This window comes from Bos indicus x Bos taurus, chromosome 10 (assembly GCF_003369695.1).
Source record: "Bos indicus x Bos taurus breed Angus x Brahman F1 hybrid chromosome 10, Bos_hybrid_MaternalHap_v2.0, whole genome shotgun sequence".
Classification (NCBI taxonomy): domain Eukaryota; kingdom Metazoa; phylum Chordata; class Mammalia; order Artiodactyla; family Bovidae; genus Bos; species Bos indicus x Bos taurus.
Window position 1 is genome coordinate 73,047,209 of NC_040085.1, and position 17,109 is coordinate 73,064,317.

Genomic DNA, 17,109 nt, shown 5'->3' on the forward strand with positions numbered 1-17,109 from the left:
TCAGCTCCTCCCGGACAGGCCTTATGTGTTACCTTTACCCCAAATTTTAAATGTAGGAGAGGCAAAAAAGAATATAAAAATTCTGAACTTAGATTACCTGGATTTAAATGGGACTCACCACTTTCTAGTTTTTTAATCTAGGACCACTCAAGCTCCTTATGTCTCAAAATTTTCTGTGAAACATGGGATTAAAATAATATGTACCTCTTATGGTGGCTGTGATGATATAAACAAGGTTCTAACTGGCACAACTAAGCTGCTTTGTAGCAGGTGTTAAATGTTCACAAAATTACTTGGTTAATTTAAAAGCCAACAGGGGCTTCATGGTAAAGAGTCCACCTGCAATGCAGGAAACCTGGATTCAACCCCTGGGTTGGGAAGATGCCCTGGAGAAGGGAATGGCTACTTAACCCCAGTAGAATTCCTGGAGAATTCTATGGATAGAGGAGCCTGGTCCATGGGGTCGCAAAGTCAGACATGACTGAGTGACTAACATGCTTTTAAAAGACTAGGCTGTGATACCAGTTGATTTAAACACAATACTATTAAGGCTAGTGTTGTAATTTCATTAACCAAAAATTGCTCCATGGCCAATCATGTCAAAAAACCCTTGGAACTGAGTGCAGGAAAGCCTGAATAATCATGGATGACTCACACCAAATCAAGCTACTAAAAATCTCCATTACCTGATACAGCCATATTACTCTCAAATGGGAATTATTTTTTTCTTAGATTAGCAATAGCAATATCAATAAGCTCTCCTAACTCTCTGGCAATCATGTATTTATCAGTACCCCAAAATTCAACAATCATTTCAGTAAGCTTGTAAGTAAAACACTGAAATCTGAAGGATGGAGGAAGGAGACTCCCACTTCATACATGTCTGTGGAGGAAGCTCTTTTTGAATGCCAATCCCATGTGCCAATCTGAGCATAAGAACACAACTTACTCTTAACAGTAAATTCATTAAAAAAGGAACAACTCATTTTTAAATCATTTTACTGTTTATACCGTAGTCACATTTGAATTGGCAGAACTGTTCCCATGACAGACCAGAGACCTGTTATTCAAGGAAAAATAAGTGAAGGTTTTCCTAAAGCTTAAGGAGAGACGTCCCATAGTAACTAACACAAGAATGGCTGTAGCAATCCCAGACAGTGGTGCCAAGGTGTGTGAGCAGGTAGGAACAAAGGGTGCTCTGGAGTAGCTGGCCAGTACTACTGCTTCCTAAAGGGGTTTCTTATTATGTTCGGGAAGCAGATGCCTTGTAACAGATGTATAACTGAAGTAGGGTGACACTTCTGCAGCATAAATTCTACAGGTTTTGGGACAGGTTCTACAAATTTCATTGGTGATTAATTGTTGCTTAATTATGATTCTGCAAACGTAGATCCCATAAACAGACATTCAGGGAAATTTTACAACTGGTGAAATTCTTAAGCCAAAAAATAAATAGCCATACAACAAACCTACACACCATGAATTAAAATGGTGACATGTTAGGCCTTCTGAAAGAACCAGAGCAGGAAAGCTTATTCAAACAGAAGATCTTCATCCTTCTCTTCAGCCAGGAGATTAGCAGGCTCTATCACCTCTCCGGCTGCCCTCCGTTGCTCCAAGTCCTTATCAGACTTCTCCTTGAGAATCTTTTTCTTCTCCTGTATTTTCTTTAATCTGTAAGATAAAGGAGGGAATTTTCTGAACAATGTTTTGGTACTAAGTGGAACTGATTTCTTCTAGTTTTGTAACAAGGATAATAAACACCTCTACGAAGTCAAACAAAATTCTGCCTTTATTAATTTCAATTTTGTTAATATATTTATGACCCTTTTTTTTAAAAAAGACTTGATGTTGAACACATTCGTGGCTCAAATGGTTAAGAATCTGCCTGCACTGCAGTTGGCCTGGGTTCAATCCCTGGGTCGAGGAGATCCCCTGGAGAAGGGAACAGCAACCCACTCCAGTATTCTTACCTGGGGAATCCCATAGACAGAGAAGCCTGTGAGCTATAGTCCATGGGGTCTCAAGGAGTTGGAAATGATTGAGCAACTAACACTTTAACACACATTTTAAGCTAATAACTGATTGCAAAAGCTCCTATCTCAGGGTGAATAAACTTGAACATTCACGTGATGATATTGAGTATTCAGACATTAAAATTCTGGATCATTCAATTTGGATTACCACAACTCTGCATACCAACTGAAGAACTAAATTTTAATAATGATGATTATAAATCATAATCAAATGCTACTCAAGGTCCAAGACAGTCATGGCTTGCCTTCATTTATTTTGCACTTCTCTGAACCTGGCACACTGACCCCTGCATACCACCTATGTGGTATGTATTGTTCCATAAATCAAGGTAAACTGGAAGTGTTCAAATAGGAGATGGCAAGAGTGAACATCAACATTTTAGGAATCAGTAAACTAAAATGGACCAGAATGGGCAAATTTAATTCAGATGACCATTATATATACTACTGTGGGAAAGAATCCCTTAGAAGAAATGGGGTAGCCCTCACAGTCAACAAAAGAGTCTGAAATGCAGTACTTGGGTGCAACCTCAAAAATGACAGAATGATCTCTGTTCGTTTCCAAGGAAAACCATTCAGTATCACAGTAATCCAAGTCTATGCCCCAACCAGTAACACTGAAGAAGCTGAAGTTGAACGGTTCTATGAAGACCTACAAGACCTTCTAGAACTAACACCAAAAAAGATGTCCTCTTCATCATAGGGGACTGGAATGCAAAAGTAGGAAGTCAAGAGATACCTGGAGTAACAGGCAAGTTTGCTCTTTGAGTACAAAATGAAGCAGGGCAAAGGCTAATAGAATTTTGTCGAGAGAATGCACTGGTCGTAGCAAACACCCTCTTCCAACACAGGAGAAGACTACACATGGACATCACTAGATAGTCAATACTGAAATCAGACTGACTGATTATATTCTTTGCAGCTGAAGATGGAGAAGCTCTATACAATCAGCAAAAATAAGACCGGAAGCTGACTGTGACTCAGATCACGAACTCCTTATTGCAAAATTCAGACTTACATTGAACAAAGTAGGGAAAACCACTAGGCCATTCGGGTATGACCTAAATCAAATCCCTTACGATTATACGGTGGAAGTAACAAACAGATTCGAGGGATTAGATCTGATAGAGTGCCTGAAGAACTATGGATGGAGGTTCATGACACTGTACAGGAGGCAATGATTGAAACCATCCACAGAAAAAGAAATCCAAAAAGCCAAAATGGTTGTCTGAAGAGGCCTTACCAACAGCTGAGAAAAGAAGAGAGTGAAGGCAAAGGAGAAAAGGAAAGATATACCCATCTGAATGCAGAGTTCCAAAGAATAGCAAGGAGCAATAAGAAAGCCTTCCTAAGTGATCAATGCAAAGAAATAGATGAAACCAACAGAATGGGAAAGACTAGAGATCTGTACAAGAAAATCAGTGATGCCAAGGGAACATTTCATGCAAAGATGGGAACAATAAAGGACAGAAACCGTATGGACCTAACAGAAGCAGAAAATACTAAGAACAGGTGGCAAGAATACACAGAAGAACTGTACAAAAAAGATATTAATGACCCAGATAACCATGATGGTGTAATCACTCACCCAGAGCCAGACATCCTGGAATGTGAAGTCAAGTGGGCCTTAGGAAGCATCACTACAAACAAAGTTAGTGGAGGTCATAGAGTTCCAGTTGAGCTATTTCAAACCCCCAAAGATGATGTTGTTAAAGTGCTGCACTCAATATACCAGGAAATCTGGACACTACAGCAGCGGCTACAGGACTGGAAAAGGTCAGTTTTCATCCCAATCCCAAAGAAAGGCAATGCCAAAGAATGTTCAGACTACTGCACAATTTCACTCATATCACACGCTAGCAAAGTAATGCTCTAAATTCTCCAAGCTAGGCTTCAACAGTACATGAACTAAGAACTTCCAGATGTTCAAGCTAGATTTAGAAAAGGCAGAAGAATCAGAGATCAAATTGCCAACACATGCTGGATCACAGAAAAACCAAGAAAATTCCATCTCTTGCTTGAGACATCTACTTCTGCTTCATTGACTACAGTAAAGCCTTTGTGCAAATCACAACAAACTGTGGAAAATTCTTAAAGAGATGGGAATACCAGACCACCTTACCTGCCTCCTGAGAAATCTGTATGCAGGTCAAGAAGCAACAATTAGGACATGGAACAGAATGGTTCCAAATTGGGAAAGGAATATGTCAAGGCTGTATATTGTCACCCTGCTTATTTAACTCATATGAAGAGTACATCATGCAAAATGCCAGGCTGGATGAAGCACAAGCTGGAATCAAGATTGCAGGGAGAAATATTAATAACCTCAGATATGCAGATGAAACCACCCTTATGGCAGAAAGCAAAGAGGAACTAAAGAGCCTCTTGATGGAAGTGAAAGAGGAGATTTAAGAAACTGGCTTAAAAAAATCAACATTCAAAAAACAAAAATCATGGCATCCCCCCATCCCATCACTTCATGGCAAATAGACGGGGAAACAGTGGAAATAGTGAAAGACTTTTATTTTCTTGGGTTCCAAAATCACTGCAGATGGTGATTGCAGCCATGAAATTAAAAGACACTTGCTCCTTGGAAGAAAAGCTGTGACAAACCTAGACAATAGTATTAAAAAGCAGAGACATTACCTTGCCAACAAAGATCCATCTAATCAAAGCTATGGTTTTTCCTAGAGTCATGTATGGATGTGAGAGCTGGACTACAAAGAAGGCTGAGCACCGAAGAACTAATGCTTTTGAACAGTGGTGTTGGAAAAGATTCTTCTTGACAGTCCCTTGGACTGCAAGGAAATCAAACCAGTCAATCCTAAAGGAAACTGGTCCTGAATATTCACTGGAAGGATTGATATTGAAGCTGAAACTCCAATACTTTGGCCACTGATTCAAAGAATTGACTCACTGAAAAAGACCCGGATGCTTGAAAATATTTGAAGGTAGGAGGAGAGGAGGATGACTGAGGATGAGATGGCTGGATGGCATTTGTGACTCAATGGACATGTATTTGAGCAAGCTCTGGGAGATGGTGAAGGACAGGGAAGCCTGGTGTGCTGCAGTCCACGGGGTTGCAAAGAGTTGGACATGACTGAGTGACTGAACAACAACAGCAGCTTTAAATGTTAGCCTGCAGCCTGCCAGGCTTCTTGTCTATGGGATTTTCCCAGCAATACTGGAGTGGGTTGCCACACCCTCCTCCAGGGTCCCTTTCCAACTCAAGGATCTAACCCGAGTCTCCTGCATTGCAGGCAGATTCTTTACTGCTGAGCCACCAGGGAAGCCTCCCCTCATGAGACACCCACATAATCACTTCCATTTGAAAGAATTATCAACACTATTTCTAGTTTCTCTGAAAGGCCTATGTTTTCAGAGAAACCACATTTTAGTTATGTGCAAAACTTGGCACAGATTGGTCTCCACAGCCTTTGGCAATATCATCTCTTGCTTCTTACCAGAATAAAACACAAGTTGTGCTAATTCTAAAGAACATAAGCCAACAAGTTTCTCAGCAAATCAAGTCTTTGGAATATGGAAAAACAAAAAATGACCAATAACTTCCAAATCCAACAAACCTGTAGAACTCCTCTCGCTCTCTTTCATCCAGCTCTGTGATGATATAAGCAAGGGTACGTTCAATCCGGGGAATGATGACTAGAGTTTAAAAGTATATATGTAGTCAGAACTTCAAACCTCTTTTTAAATTGCCAGTGCTCATTTGTACAACAGTTACTTAACCATAAATGTACATTTAATGCAAAAAACAAAAACGGAAAAGTAAAACGCAGTGTAATCCCACCACCCTGGGTTAACTATTTAAATATTTTGGTATGTGTCCTGTACTGTCTTTCTATGCACAGGTAACACTGGGCCATGATATATACAACGCTGAATATACTGAATTTATATGAATATATAACACTGAACCACAAATTCTATTTTAAATATAACAGCAATCTAAACACTGAACAGAGGGAGTACAGTAAGTTGAATTTTGTGTCAGTCATAGGTTCAACTTTACACAGAATTTCTTTATTCTGCTTCTAGAATGTGAGCTCCTTGCGAATTGGAACTTAACCCATTTTGTGTTGCTTGCAATTCCAGGCATGAGGCTGGCACAAGCAAGCAGTCAGGAAATGTGTTTTGAGTTTTTAAAAAATGAGATAACTTCCTCTTTAACACTAACAGATCCCAAGCAAAATAATTTCCCTGTTGCTCAAAGTTTGCTACTTTCTTACCTTAAAATTAAATAGACGTTTCTTTAATGAAAACTGAGCCTTTTAAGGAAAAAGTACTTTGGCAACATTAAGGAGTCATAGTTTTAAAATAATGAAATAAGAGAGATGGAGGATAAAGGCATACAATAGGAAAACTTATTTTGAGAAATCAAGAATAAGAGATAAGGCCTAAGAAAGATTTAAAGTTAAATACAGTAAGTCCTCTACATAAGAACTTTCACATTGTGAACTTCCAAAGATACAAACGTGCGCTCACATGTCTAACGTACGTTGTCACATGCATGCGTGTGGTTGTGCTTTTGTGTACTTTACTGTACAGTACTTCAGAGTACAGTAGCACAGTGTATTTCAAGCCCAGGATTTCTGGAAGCCAGTGTAAAAGCAGTGATTGCTGTAGCTGGTACAGCACTCCCTAACCACCACTGGATCGTTTTTTCAAGAGTAGACGGAATTCAATCCAGCAAGGAACCTGTGCCATCAGCATCAGGCTTGAGTGAAATCAGCTTGTCCTCCGCCTGCTACTGCTGATGATCCATCTCCTACCTACCCTTTCTCCTCCAGTTAGTAACTCTTCCTGCCTGTTCACTCGATGCCAACTGTTGCACTATACTACTGTATTTTTCAAGGTACTATAAGATTTAAAATGTCTTATTTTTCTGTTTGATGAACACTTATCTGTACTGACCCTCTGCCCTTCTCACTGTGGACAGCGGCGACATCTTACTCAGCAGGCAGCCAGTGCCTGAGTCCTAGCAGGTCTGAGACAAGGATGGAGGCGGGGACAAAAGGGCAGCTTAAACTCACCATGTTCAATAGCGTTTACACGCCTGTTGGTTATCTTAATAGCTTCATCCAAAGTAACAAAGGACGTCTAAAATAAGAGGATAAATTAATAATGTAGGCTCAAAATTTTCTTCCTAATCATACCCTGGCCTTCACTCAGCACTTGTAGAAAACATTTGGAAACCAAGACTACTACTTCTCAACGTACTTAGAAAACAGAAGTCTTATGAGGTTTCCACAGAGCTAACATGACTTCCATTCTATTAGAATTCATTTACTTCAGACTCACCTGAAGTTATAAAAATGGCAAGAGGAAGAGAATCATACACTAAGGACCTAGACACATATTAACTGACCACAAATGGGAAACAAAGGCTTTCATGCATAAATCCTATAACATATGCATTTAAATCCAGTGTTGACTGTTGCTGTTCTCACCTAGTCAAGAGTGAAGCTACACCACTGCACAAACATTGTGTTAGTGATAAAAAGTAGGGACAATGGTGCAGAAGCCCCCATTTCAGAAATCAAGGCATTTCTGGCTTGTTTCACGCAGGCATGGCAACAGTTTAAAGTACTAAGTGCAATATGCTCCGATTCAGGATCTGAGTCTCCCCGACGTGACTGTTAGATATCAAACTGCAGGACTTACCTGCAGTGAAGCCAGTTCCACCAGTAGTTCCACTGCTTTGGCATAATTCCTCTTCAGTTTAGCCAACTGTTCCCCACCTCTGGCTAAACCAGTCAGTTCATAACCTAAAAGAACCAGTCAGACAACATTTGCATTTAGAGTACTCTTCCCCATAAACTTCCCAAAAGATGGTAAGTCAGAATTAATACTAACGACAGAAAAACAAATTTAGCGACCCTATTCAATGCACACACAAAGTGCCCATTTCACTCCCCCAAACCATCATGCCTGCTGCTATTTGCACAGGGGCACTATTCTAACTATAGGGGAAGCTGCTGACTAACCTTCACGTGCCCAGCTTGTAGACTATACTGCCTGATGCCCCAGTACAGTGACAGTCTATTAATAAGTGATGCTCTAGAATGCTTCTTCATTCAAGCTGTACTAAATATTCTATGTGAACCAATTAAATAGGAGGGCTAAAGAAAGAATATCTTTATTTCTATGAGAAAGAGCTGATTACTTTGGAAAGGCTCAACAAAGATGTGTTACCACCTAAAACGTGCTGTCAAAGTAGGAAAAGTGGAAAGTTATAAAAAAACTGTCCTGAGCTGGCTATAAAAGTTTAGGAAGATTCAGCATTCAGGTTGTATCACAGTGTCTAAGAATTCAAAGATACCCGAACTGCAAATTACAAACAATGCATTATGGGTGTGGTATGCAGAAAGACAACATGGAAGTCTAATTAGTGGATTCATACTCAAAGAAAGGTCAAGGCTTTGTATTTTTAAAATCTGGAAATGACTAAATTTCTAGGTGGAAATAAAGTATTTTAAGCAGTGTACAATGTTTTACGACTCCACACAATAACACTTTTTTGATTAACTGATAAACTACTGTCTCAACTGTATCTGATAAGAAGGCTTACCAACACTGGAACTACTGAACTCTAATAAGATCTATCAATCATCATTGTTCAAAATAAGGTTCATTTAAAGAGAAACTAGAAGAATCCAGAGACACACATAAGAAGTTTCACACTTACTGTCAGTTCCTTCATGATAATGTTCAAATACTGGCAATGTAACACCTGTTAAACAGAAACATATATGGATTCACGAAAACATGTCCTTGAAGTATGGCTTCTTATCCATGGTTTCCTGTTCCTTTTTCAGGAAATATTCAAAAGTCAAGAGACTGCCTGGAATCGTAACTAGTTTCAAGGAATGAATTTAGGAACCTGCCTTCTTAAGTGTTCATTCCTATTCCAAAGTCAAGTTATCCTTAGTAAGGGATCTGGTTGTTACAATGTTTGGTTTTTTTTTCCCTTCAGCTTTGAAGTATACTTAAAATGTAAAAAGCTGCATATATTTAATGTGTACATTCTGATGAGTACAACATATGCATACACCCATGAATACCATCATCACAATCAAGGTGATAAACATATCCATCACTTCCAAAACATGTGTCCCTTTTCCTATGTGTGTGTTAAGAATACTCAAAATGAGATCTACTTTAAGTTTCTAAGTGTAGAACACCAAATTATTAACTGTAACTACAGACTGTACAGCAGGTCTGTAGAGTATATTTATGTTTAATAACTTATTTTATATCCACTGAATGACCAGCTCCCCAGTTCCCCTACCCCTATCCCCAGGCAACCACCAGTTAACAACAGTTTCAACATGTAAAGCCAATCAACTTTGTCTAAGAAGAAAAGATTAACTGGGCCATTAAGATCTTGCTGTATACATGAAAGTGAAGTTGCTCAGTCGTGCCCGACTCTTTGCGACCCCATGGATAGTAGCCCGCACCAAGCTCCTCTGACCATGGGATTTTCAAGGCAAGAGTACTGGAGTGGGTTACCATTTCCTTCTCCAGGGAATCTTCCCAACCCAGGGATCGAACCCAGGTCTCTCACATTGCAGACAGACGCTTTACCATCTGAGCTATATAGCTATATAAATATGCTATGCTAAGTCACTTCAGTTGTGTCCGACTCTGTGCGACCCCATAGACGGCAGCCCAACAGGCTCCCCCGTCCCTGGGATTCTCCAGGCAGGAACACTGGAGTGGGTTGCCATTTCCTTCTCCAATTGCTATATAAAATGGGTTGACTTAAAAATGTTATCTTTCTCTGCCAAGAGTTTTAAAGGGTTGAAAAGTTACCTGCTACATTATCTTTCTTTGCTCTAATCTTCACTTGGGCCTTATTTACATTTTGGATAACTGTGGTGCTGCAGAAAAAGAAAAGGCCTTGATTTAGTTGCGTCTTTAGAGTGAGAAGTAAACCAGCAGGGACCTATAAAGTATTTCAACATAAGCAAGATTTCACAATTACGTTTTGATGATTGTCTTTTCAGAAAAGGAAACGATCACTACTACCAAAGGAGAGCCTCAGAGAGCAAAGTATGAACAACATTCAAACATTAACCATAAGAATACAAAGAATGGTTTCAATGTACATAGACTGCTTAAGTTTTCAATCAGAGATGTGGTGCGTGGATGTGACTTTAGGGATTTTCATTCCATTGATGTAATTAGGAGAAGATCTTCCTTCCTTTTGGGTGTGCTATCAAACCTTCCAGCATACTGGAAGACTAAACTGAACAGCAGCAGTTCAGTTCCTTTACCCTGGAACCTATCTAACTTCCATCTGGCTGCACCTGACTCCCCATTTGTTACCATCGCAAAATAAAGTGTCTTCCCCATAACCACCCTAAAACATTTTCACATACCACTCACACACTATTTATTCCCACCCTCTCATGAAAAAGGCAATGCAAATCGTTATCCTACTAATACTGGTGAATATTAAAGTCTACTACTTCAAAAGGACTCACGCCCTTCAAGCTGTAAGACTGTCCACAGGTAATGTTCCTAGAGAACACAAACTAAGAATGGAGGCACTGTGTTATTGGTAAAGAAGACTAAAATAAAAAACCCTGAAAATATCTTCCACTTCTGCCCCGAACAGTAATTTGACTTCAGGAAAGGACTGAACTTAAACTAAGAATTACATTGTTATTGTGTTATTGGTTATTTAACTTAAATAAAGTAAATAAAGTAAAATAAATAAAGTAAAGTTACTTAACTTAAAACTTAAACTAAGAATTACATTGTTATTGTGTTATTGGTAAAGAAGACTAAAATAAAAAACCCTGAAAATATCTTCCACTTCTGCCCCGAACAGTAATTTGACTTCAGGAAAGGACTGAACTTAAACTAAGAATTACAATGCTCACCTGGTCCACCTCACAGGCTTATAGGGAGAATCGAATGACGTTATCTAAACATATGTAAAGCAGTAACTAAGCCATTTTGTACACTTTGTAAGGCATACATCGATAAATGCCATAAAGTCCATGCTCTTTAAACAATCAATTCCATTCTTTAAAATTTTCCTAAGGAAATGATTCAATAGAAATAAGTATATAAAGATGTTCATGGCACCTTTTCTAATATTCTGAAAATCACCCCAAAGGCCCATCATTACAGGAAAACATTAACAAATTATCATACATCTAGAGAAAGATTATGCAGCTGTGTGAAAATGAGGAAACGTTTATGATACAATATTCTGTGTGTGTGCACACAGCATTTAGTTGCTCTGTCATGTCTGACTCTTCGAGACCCCATGGACTGTGGCCCTCCACGCTCCTCTGTCCATGGGATTTTTTTAGGCAAGAACACTGGAATGGGTTGCCATTTCCTCCTCCCAAGGGATCTTCTTACCGAGGGATCAAACCCATGTCTCCTGTGTCTCCTGCCTTGCAGGCAGATTTTTTACCTGCTGAGCCATTGGGGAAGCCCTTATTTAGTTTAAAAAAATAAAAAGACTATAAAAAATAGACGAGAAGGGGGTGACATAGGATGAGATGGTTGGATGGCATCAGTGACTCAATGGACATGAATCTGAGAAAACTCAGGGAGACAGTGATTGACAGAGAAGGTTGGTGTGCTGCAGTTCATAGGGTCACAGAGTCCGACATGACTTAAGAGACTGAATAACAACAACAACAATAAAATATTAAGTATCCTCTGCCTGAAGAACTATGTAACAGGTAATGTACATTAGGGTGGTGAAGTGTTCTTATTATATCACTTGTCCTTAAGGCTTTTATATGTACATTAATTAAAAGTGGTTTTAATGAAATTTTGAACATGAAGGCACTTTGTTTTTCAAAATACCCCACTTTACCTGAAGTCCCCTGCTGTGAACTTGGCCTCAGCAAGCGAAAAGGCAGCTTCTCTCATCACTTCACCCATCAACATTTTAGTCTGGAAAAGCATAAATCAACAGCCGATTCAACCCAAGTTTTTATACAGGGAAAGGTGGTATCATAATCATGTCCCTTTAACAACCACCAGTGTTTCATACCAGGTGTACACGTAAATATTGATCTGGTAACAATAAAATAAACACATCTAATTTTGCTTGAAAGGTTTGATTATGGATACTAACAACATGGCAAAATTGTAAGTTTTATAATATATTACAATAGAGACACTAAAAAATTGAAAACTAGATCTTTACTGAAAGGCCTACCTTATTCCTGAATGGGTCCATGGCAATTTGTTCAAATTACTCTTTTAGATTCACTATACTGCTGTCAAAATCCTAATGGCACAGTGATTCTAAAATAAATCTGGAAGACGTAATGTTTGAGAATACCCAATAATTTTTTTGAAAGAGAAGACAAACTGGGACAGGGGGTTAGAAAGTTACCAGACAGGCCAGAGGAGCAATTATAAGAACACAAGAGAAAGAGCACTTTAGGCAGAAGGAAGAGCTAATGCAAAGGTCCCAGTACTGGATGTTAGAAAAAAGCTCCAAATGAGACCAGAGGGGCAGGCAAGGGCCAGAAGAGATCAAGAGGGGCTTGGGGGCAAGAGTAAAGAGTCTGAATTTGATTTCATGACCTTTCTGATACTGGTTACATTTATAACGCCATTTTTAGTTTTGAAAGAAAAATATTAACAGCCATGCTGGATTTTCCATAGATACTTCTAAAACACAGTTCTAAGCAAACTTCATTCTACCTCTATTATCTTCTTAAGGATCTGTCGAAATCGAAGAGTTAAGGCATCAGATTTTTTCTTCAGGAGGTTTCGACCTGTCTGTGCTCCTTTTAACCGAGCCTTCATGATGGTCTGTGCCCTATGTAAACAAAGTTAAAGAAATTTAAGATAAAAATACTTCCCTAATATGCTGTTAAAACCCTGCTTTATCTGTTGATGTCATGGGCGCAAGAATATACAGCATTTGTGGCTGACAGGCTTAACTGGTTTCTCAATATTGTAGATATCCACCCGCAGTGTTCCAAAAGTGAGAAGTATTTTTTATATAAAATGTAACAATCCTTTAGTAAGTATTTATTAAATAAATTAGTATTTATTTAATTATTAAATAAATAAGTACTTATTAAATAAACATATAAAGAGCCCTATTTTATGATGTCAGCATTGTCTACTTACTTGATTTGTGAGTTGTAACAATATATGTATTTCCATTAAGGATTTTAAAATTCTGTCCATTAACAGCAAACTTTGAAATGCACTTATCTTCAGGGCCAACAACTGCACTTTAAGGGACTTATGCCACTGACTGACTCCCACATGTACACAAAAACATGTACAAGGTTAAGGATGAGTACTCCAGCCTTATTTGTAATAGCAAAAGGGTGGAAACAAATGTCCACAAATCATGGTTCATCATACAACAGAATGATATGCAGCCAGTAAAACAACAACAAAAAAAACAGTAATGCAGATCCGCATGTATTCCCAATATTACACTGTCTTAGTCACACAAAGTAAGGGATACATGTGCTTATATAGATACAGAGAACAGTTCTAGAAAATTTCACAGAAACTGGTAACAGTTTCCTTTCAAAAATGAGGCATTTACTTTTTAAATGGAAAAAAACAGATTTACTCTTTACTACTACACTGTTTTACCTTCTGAATTTTATACCATAATCATTTCTCACTTTTTTCATTAAAAGTGTGGCATGGAAGTGTTTTGATATCACCAGTGAAGACTCTACTACCAATCACTTTATTAATTTGTAAATGACTCTACGTGACAAATGACACATAAGTAAACACTCCTGAGAAGTAACAAGCCACTGAAGTCTCCCTACCTCATTCCAATCTTTTCCCATCAGAAACCCCCAAACTGAAGGCAAGAAAGCAACAGCAAAAACCGACATTTCTGTTCTTGCTACCATATGCCAGATAAAATTCAATAATGAGGAAGAAAAAGTGGGTAGTCAGATTCAATAATAGTTTGCATGACATACTTAGAAAAATTTAAGGGGATATAGTTTCATATAACTGGTGTTATAATCAACTGCAAAATAGTTTTTACTAAACTTTTGGGTAAATTCTTAGATTATGAATCTTCTACCATAGGCCAAAGGTTACTAAGACTATTCTGTAGCTGGAAAGGGCTTTAGACATTATCTTGCAGGACAGGAAAATGAAGCCCAGAAAAGTAAAACAACTTTCCCACAGTTGCTCAGTGAAGAAAAGGCAGAGCAGGAACCTGATCAAGATTTCTGACTCTAGAGATTTAACCAAGGCTCAAACTAAGGCTCAAACCTAAGTCCTCTGTACTCCAACCTGTGCCACACTGCTTCAGCTACAGATTATAAACTGCCTCAGGCAAACAGTTCTGTCTTTGAAAAACTAGCTATTAGTGGCTGAAATTGCACTGACTAGCCTCATTGGAGGTCTACCCATGTGAAGCTGGTTCAGTTTCCAGCCTGAGTAGGAGCTATGCACCCCACTGTGCACATTTAACATACCACATTGTTGACACTAACCACCAGAATTTGGGTTCAAAGAGTTGAACCAAATTTAAGTCAAATCCTAGTATTTCATATTGCAGCAAGTATACAGTAAAAAGGTGAACTGTTTGTGAATTCATGTTAACTTTAATCTATATTTAACATCTTTTCTGGTGAAATAGACAAATTTTAATTCTTGAAACTCAGAGTGATTTGCCCGAGGGCCTACAGTTAGTATGTAGTAGAACCTTGATGTGACTGATTTCTGCAGACGCCAAATCCTTCATGCCTCTTTTGCTTCTACTCTGAACTTGTTTTTGCTTTCTGGTGCCTAAGTAGGTGACAGTGCCATCTTACAGCATAATACAATAAGGTGAAAGTGTCTGAAACAAATCACTAGTATATTTTCTAGCCTAGTTCTTAAAAAACTTCATTTATAAGGTACAAAGCTGCTCGGCCCTACAAAAAATGCTTGACCTTCAGCTAGGATGATGACTTTGCTTCCAGCTGAATCAAAGACATCTGACTACATGACAAAGTACCTGCTGATAGGCCTTGGGAAAATATTTAGAGGAGCAGCTACTTCCTGCACCTGACTTTCCTCTAAATCAGCAAGCTGGACACTCGCAAACAACAAATTGTCACCTCCCCAAACCTATCATTCATGTCTAAGCCCAAATAAGCGTATTCTCACCTCCTAGTCTTAAAGTAAAAACATCAACAACAAAATGTTAACATTCTGACTACTACCAAAGATAAACACAGCCAGACATTAATTAAAGTGGTGAAAAGACATTATTCCGTAACTGCTGACAGCAGGGGAAAGAGCTGAGCTCTTTTCCGATGGTGCACAGGTGATTAAGCATTTTAAAAGGAGTAAGTGGACACGATTTGGAGAAGAGAAAAATTTCAAAAGGTTGAGCAATGGAAATGCCATCAGGCCAACTGTGTCTGCCAGCAAGCAATTAAGGAAGGGGGGTCAGAGGCAGAGCCTACGGTGTTGCATATTTGGGTAGATATTTTACCGGGTGCTGGAATCATCTTAGGAACACAATCTTAGGCTACCAGAAACCAAGCTAGAGTCTGGTAGTCTCTCAGAGCAGGGGTTTGGATGGAGTCAAGGTCATAAGTGCTGGGAGTTCTACAGTCCTCACAACCCCAGGGTATTCCTGATCTTTATCTATTTCTGAAAGCACTGCCTTTCTCCACAACTGACTTGCTTCCCACCTAGGGCAAACAGCTATTAGAAAGTCAATAGATAAGGTAAAAACCAAACAAAAGCCCCTTCATTTCATTAAAACCCACGAAGAGACAGAAATCTAGGTTTGGGGTTTAAATAAACTCTTACTTTAACCGTCCTCAGATTCTCTGAGAAAAGTCAGGAAGAAAAACAACACCGCATACCCAAAGAGTTAGGGCCAAAATCAAAAGACCCAACTGTCCAAAGCCAAAAGTGATTTCTGCTCCTCGGCGAAAAAAGAGTAAGAGGAAAATGAGAGGGCAAATAAGAGCAATCTTTATCTTCCACACGTTGTTAGGCACATTTGATAAAACGTCAAAATTTTCTCCTGCCGAAGAATTTAGACCAAAAGAGAAAGAAGACCACAACCGAACAGATTCCACGGCCATGGGTTCATTCAAGCAACATTTTCTGTGGACGATTAATAATCAAGACATCTCTCATCCTGGAGAGAGTTCCCAGTTCAGTGGTAAACGTACAATAATCTTCTATCCACTTTACAATGAGATGGACGATATTAATATAATGAACACTGAATAAGATGCAATGGTGATGGAACAAAATGAGCGCCTCAGAAATTCAGGGATAGCTTCCCACCACATGTGACATTTCAGGGGATCTTGCCAAGATGAACCTGACGCCCACCTTAGGGCGATTCAACCCCCCGATATGGCCTGCTTCACATCGCAGTCAACTTCCCTTCTCAAAGCATTTATCAAACTTCATCGCCTGGTCTATATCTTCACTGAACTGTGAGCTCTATTCTGGAAGCAGTAGCGACAACTCAGTTATATAAATCTACTGCCCGGATCAATAGGGAATGTGAAATGAATGGCTCGATTAATGACTGAGGTCAGCAGACCTCCACAAAAGTCAGCAGCTCGGGGTGGACTCTGTCCAGTCTGGTTCAACTCAGAGCCAAGGGACTCGTCAGGGAGCCTTGCCCTAGACTCAGGAAGAGGCCTGAGAGCTCAGGATCGGCCCAAGATACAAGGAGCCCCGCCGCTCCAGGGTAATGAAGGGACAGCGGCTCAGGCAGGTGTTCCTGAACACCTGCTCGTTCCATTCTTTTACTTACATTCGCGAGGGAAAGATTTCAATTCGGTCTTTGCCCGACATTCTGACGATGACTGTTCGGCTCGGGTCCCTGGCCGGGCAACCGTGGCTGCAACAACCCAGCCACTGAGTCTTTCTCTACCGGAGTCAGCTGGTGTATCACGTGACCCTCTCCCGTTGCTAAGAGGAAGCTAGGCTATACAGCCTTCACTTCCCCTTCCTGTCGGTACGCGTGAGGGCGGGGGTGTGGGGAGGGCGAAAACAAGAAGGCGATGCCCGGATGTTGAGGCGCGCGCACCCCGGAATCGCCCCCTCATTT

The 17,109-nt window shown here is 39.5% G+C and overlaps 1 protein-coding gene across 1 annotated transcript; it reads right to left on the bottom strand.

Annotated features, from left to right (window-relative positions):
- Nucleotides 1-766: 766 nt before the first annotated feature.
- ATP6V1D (ATPase H+ transporting V1 subunit D) lies at nucleotides 767-17,012 on the bottom strand. The gene is made up of 9 exons (XM_027552219.1): nucleotides 16,813-17,012; nucleotides 12,744-12,861; nucleotides 11,902-11,981; nucleotides 9,870-9,937; nucleotides 8,743-8,787; nucleotides 7,719-7,822; nucleotides 7,088-7,154; nucleotides 5,621-5,699; nucleotides 767-1,674 (listed from the first exon to the last, which is right to left on the bottom strand). The coding sequence occupies exons 1-9, from the start codon at nucleotides 16,851-16,853 to the stop codon at nucleotides 1,533-1,535; spliced, it is 744 nt and encodes a 247-aa protein (XP_027408020.1). The 5' UTR covers nucleotides 16,854-17,012; the 3' UTR covers nucleotides 767-1,532.
- Between the last annotated feature and the right edge of the window lie 97 nt (nucleotides 17,013-17,109).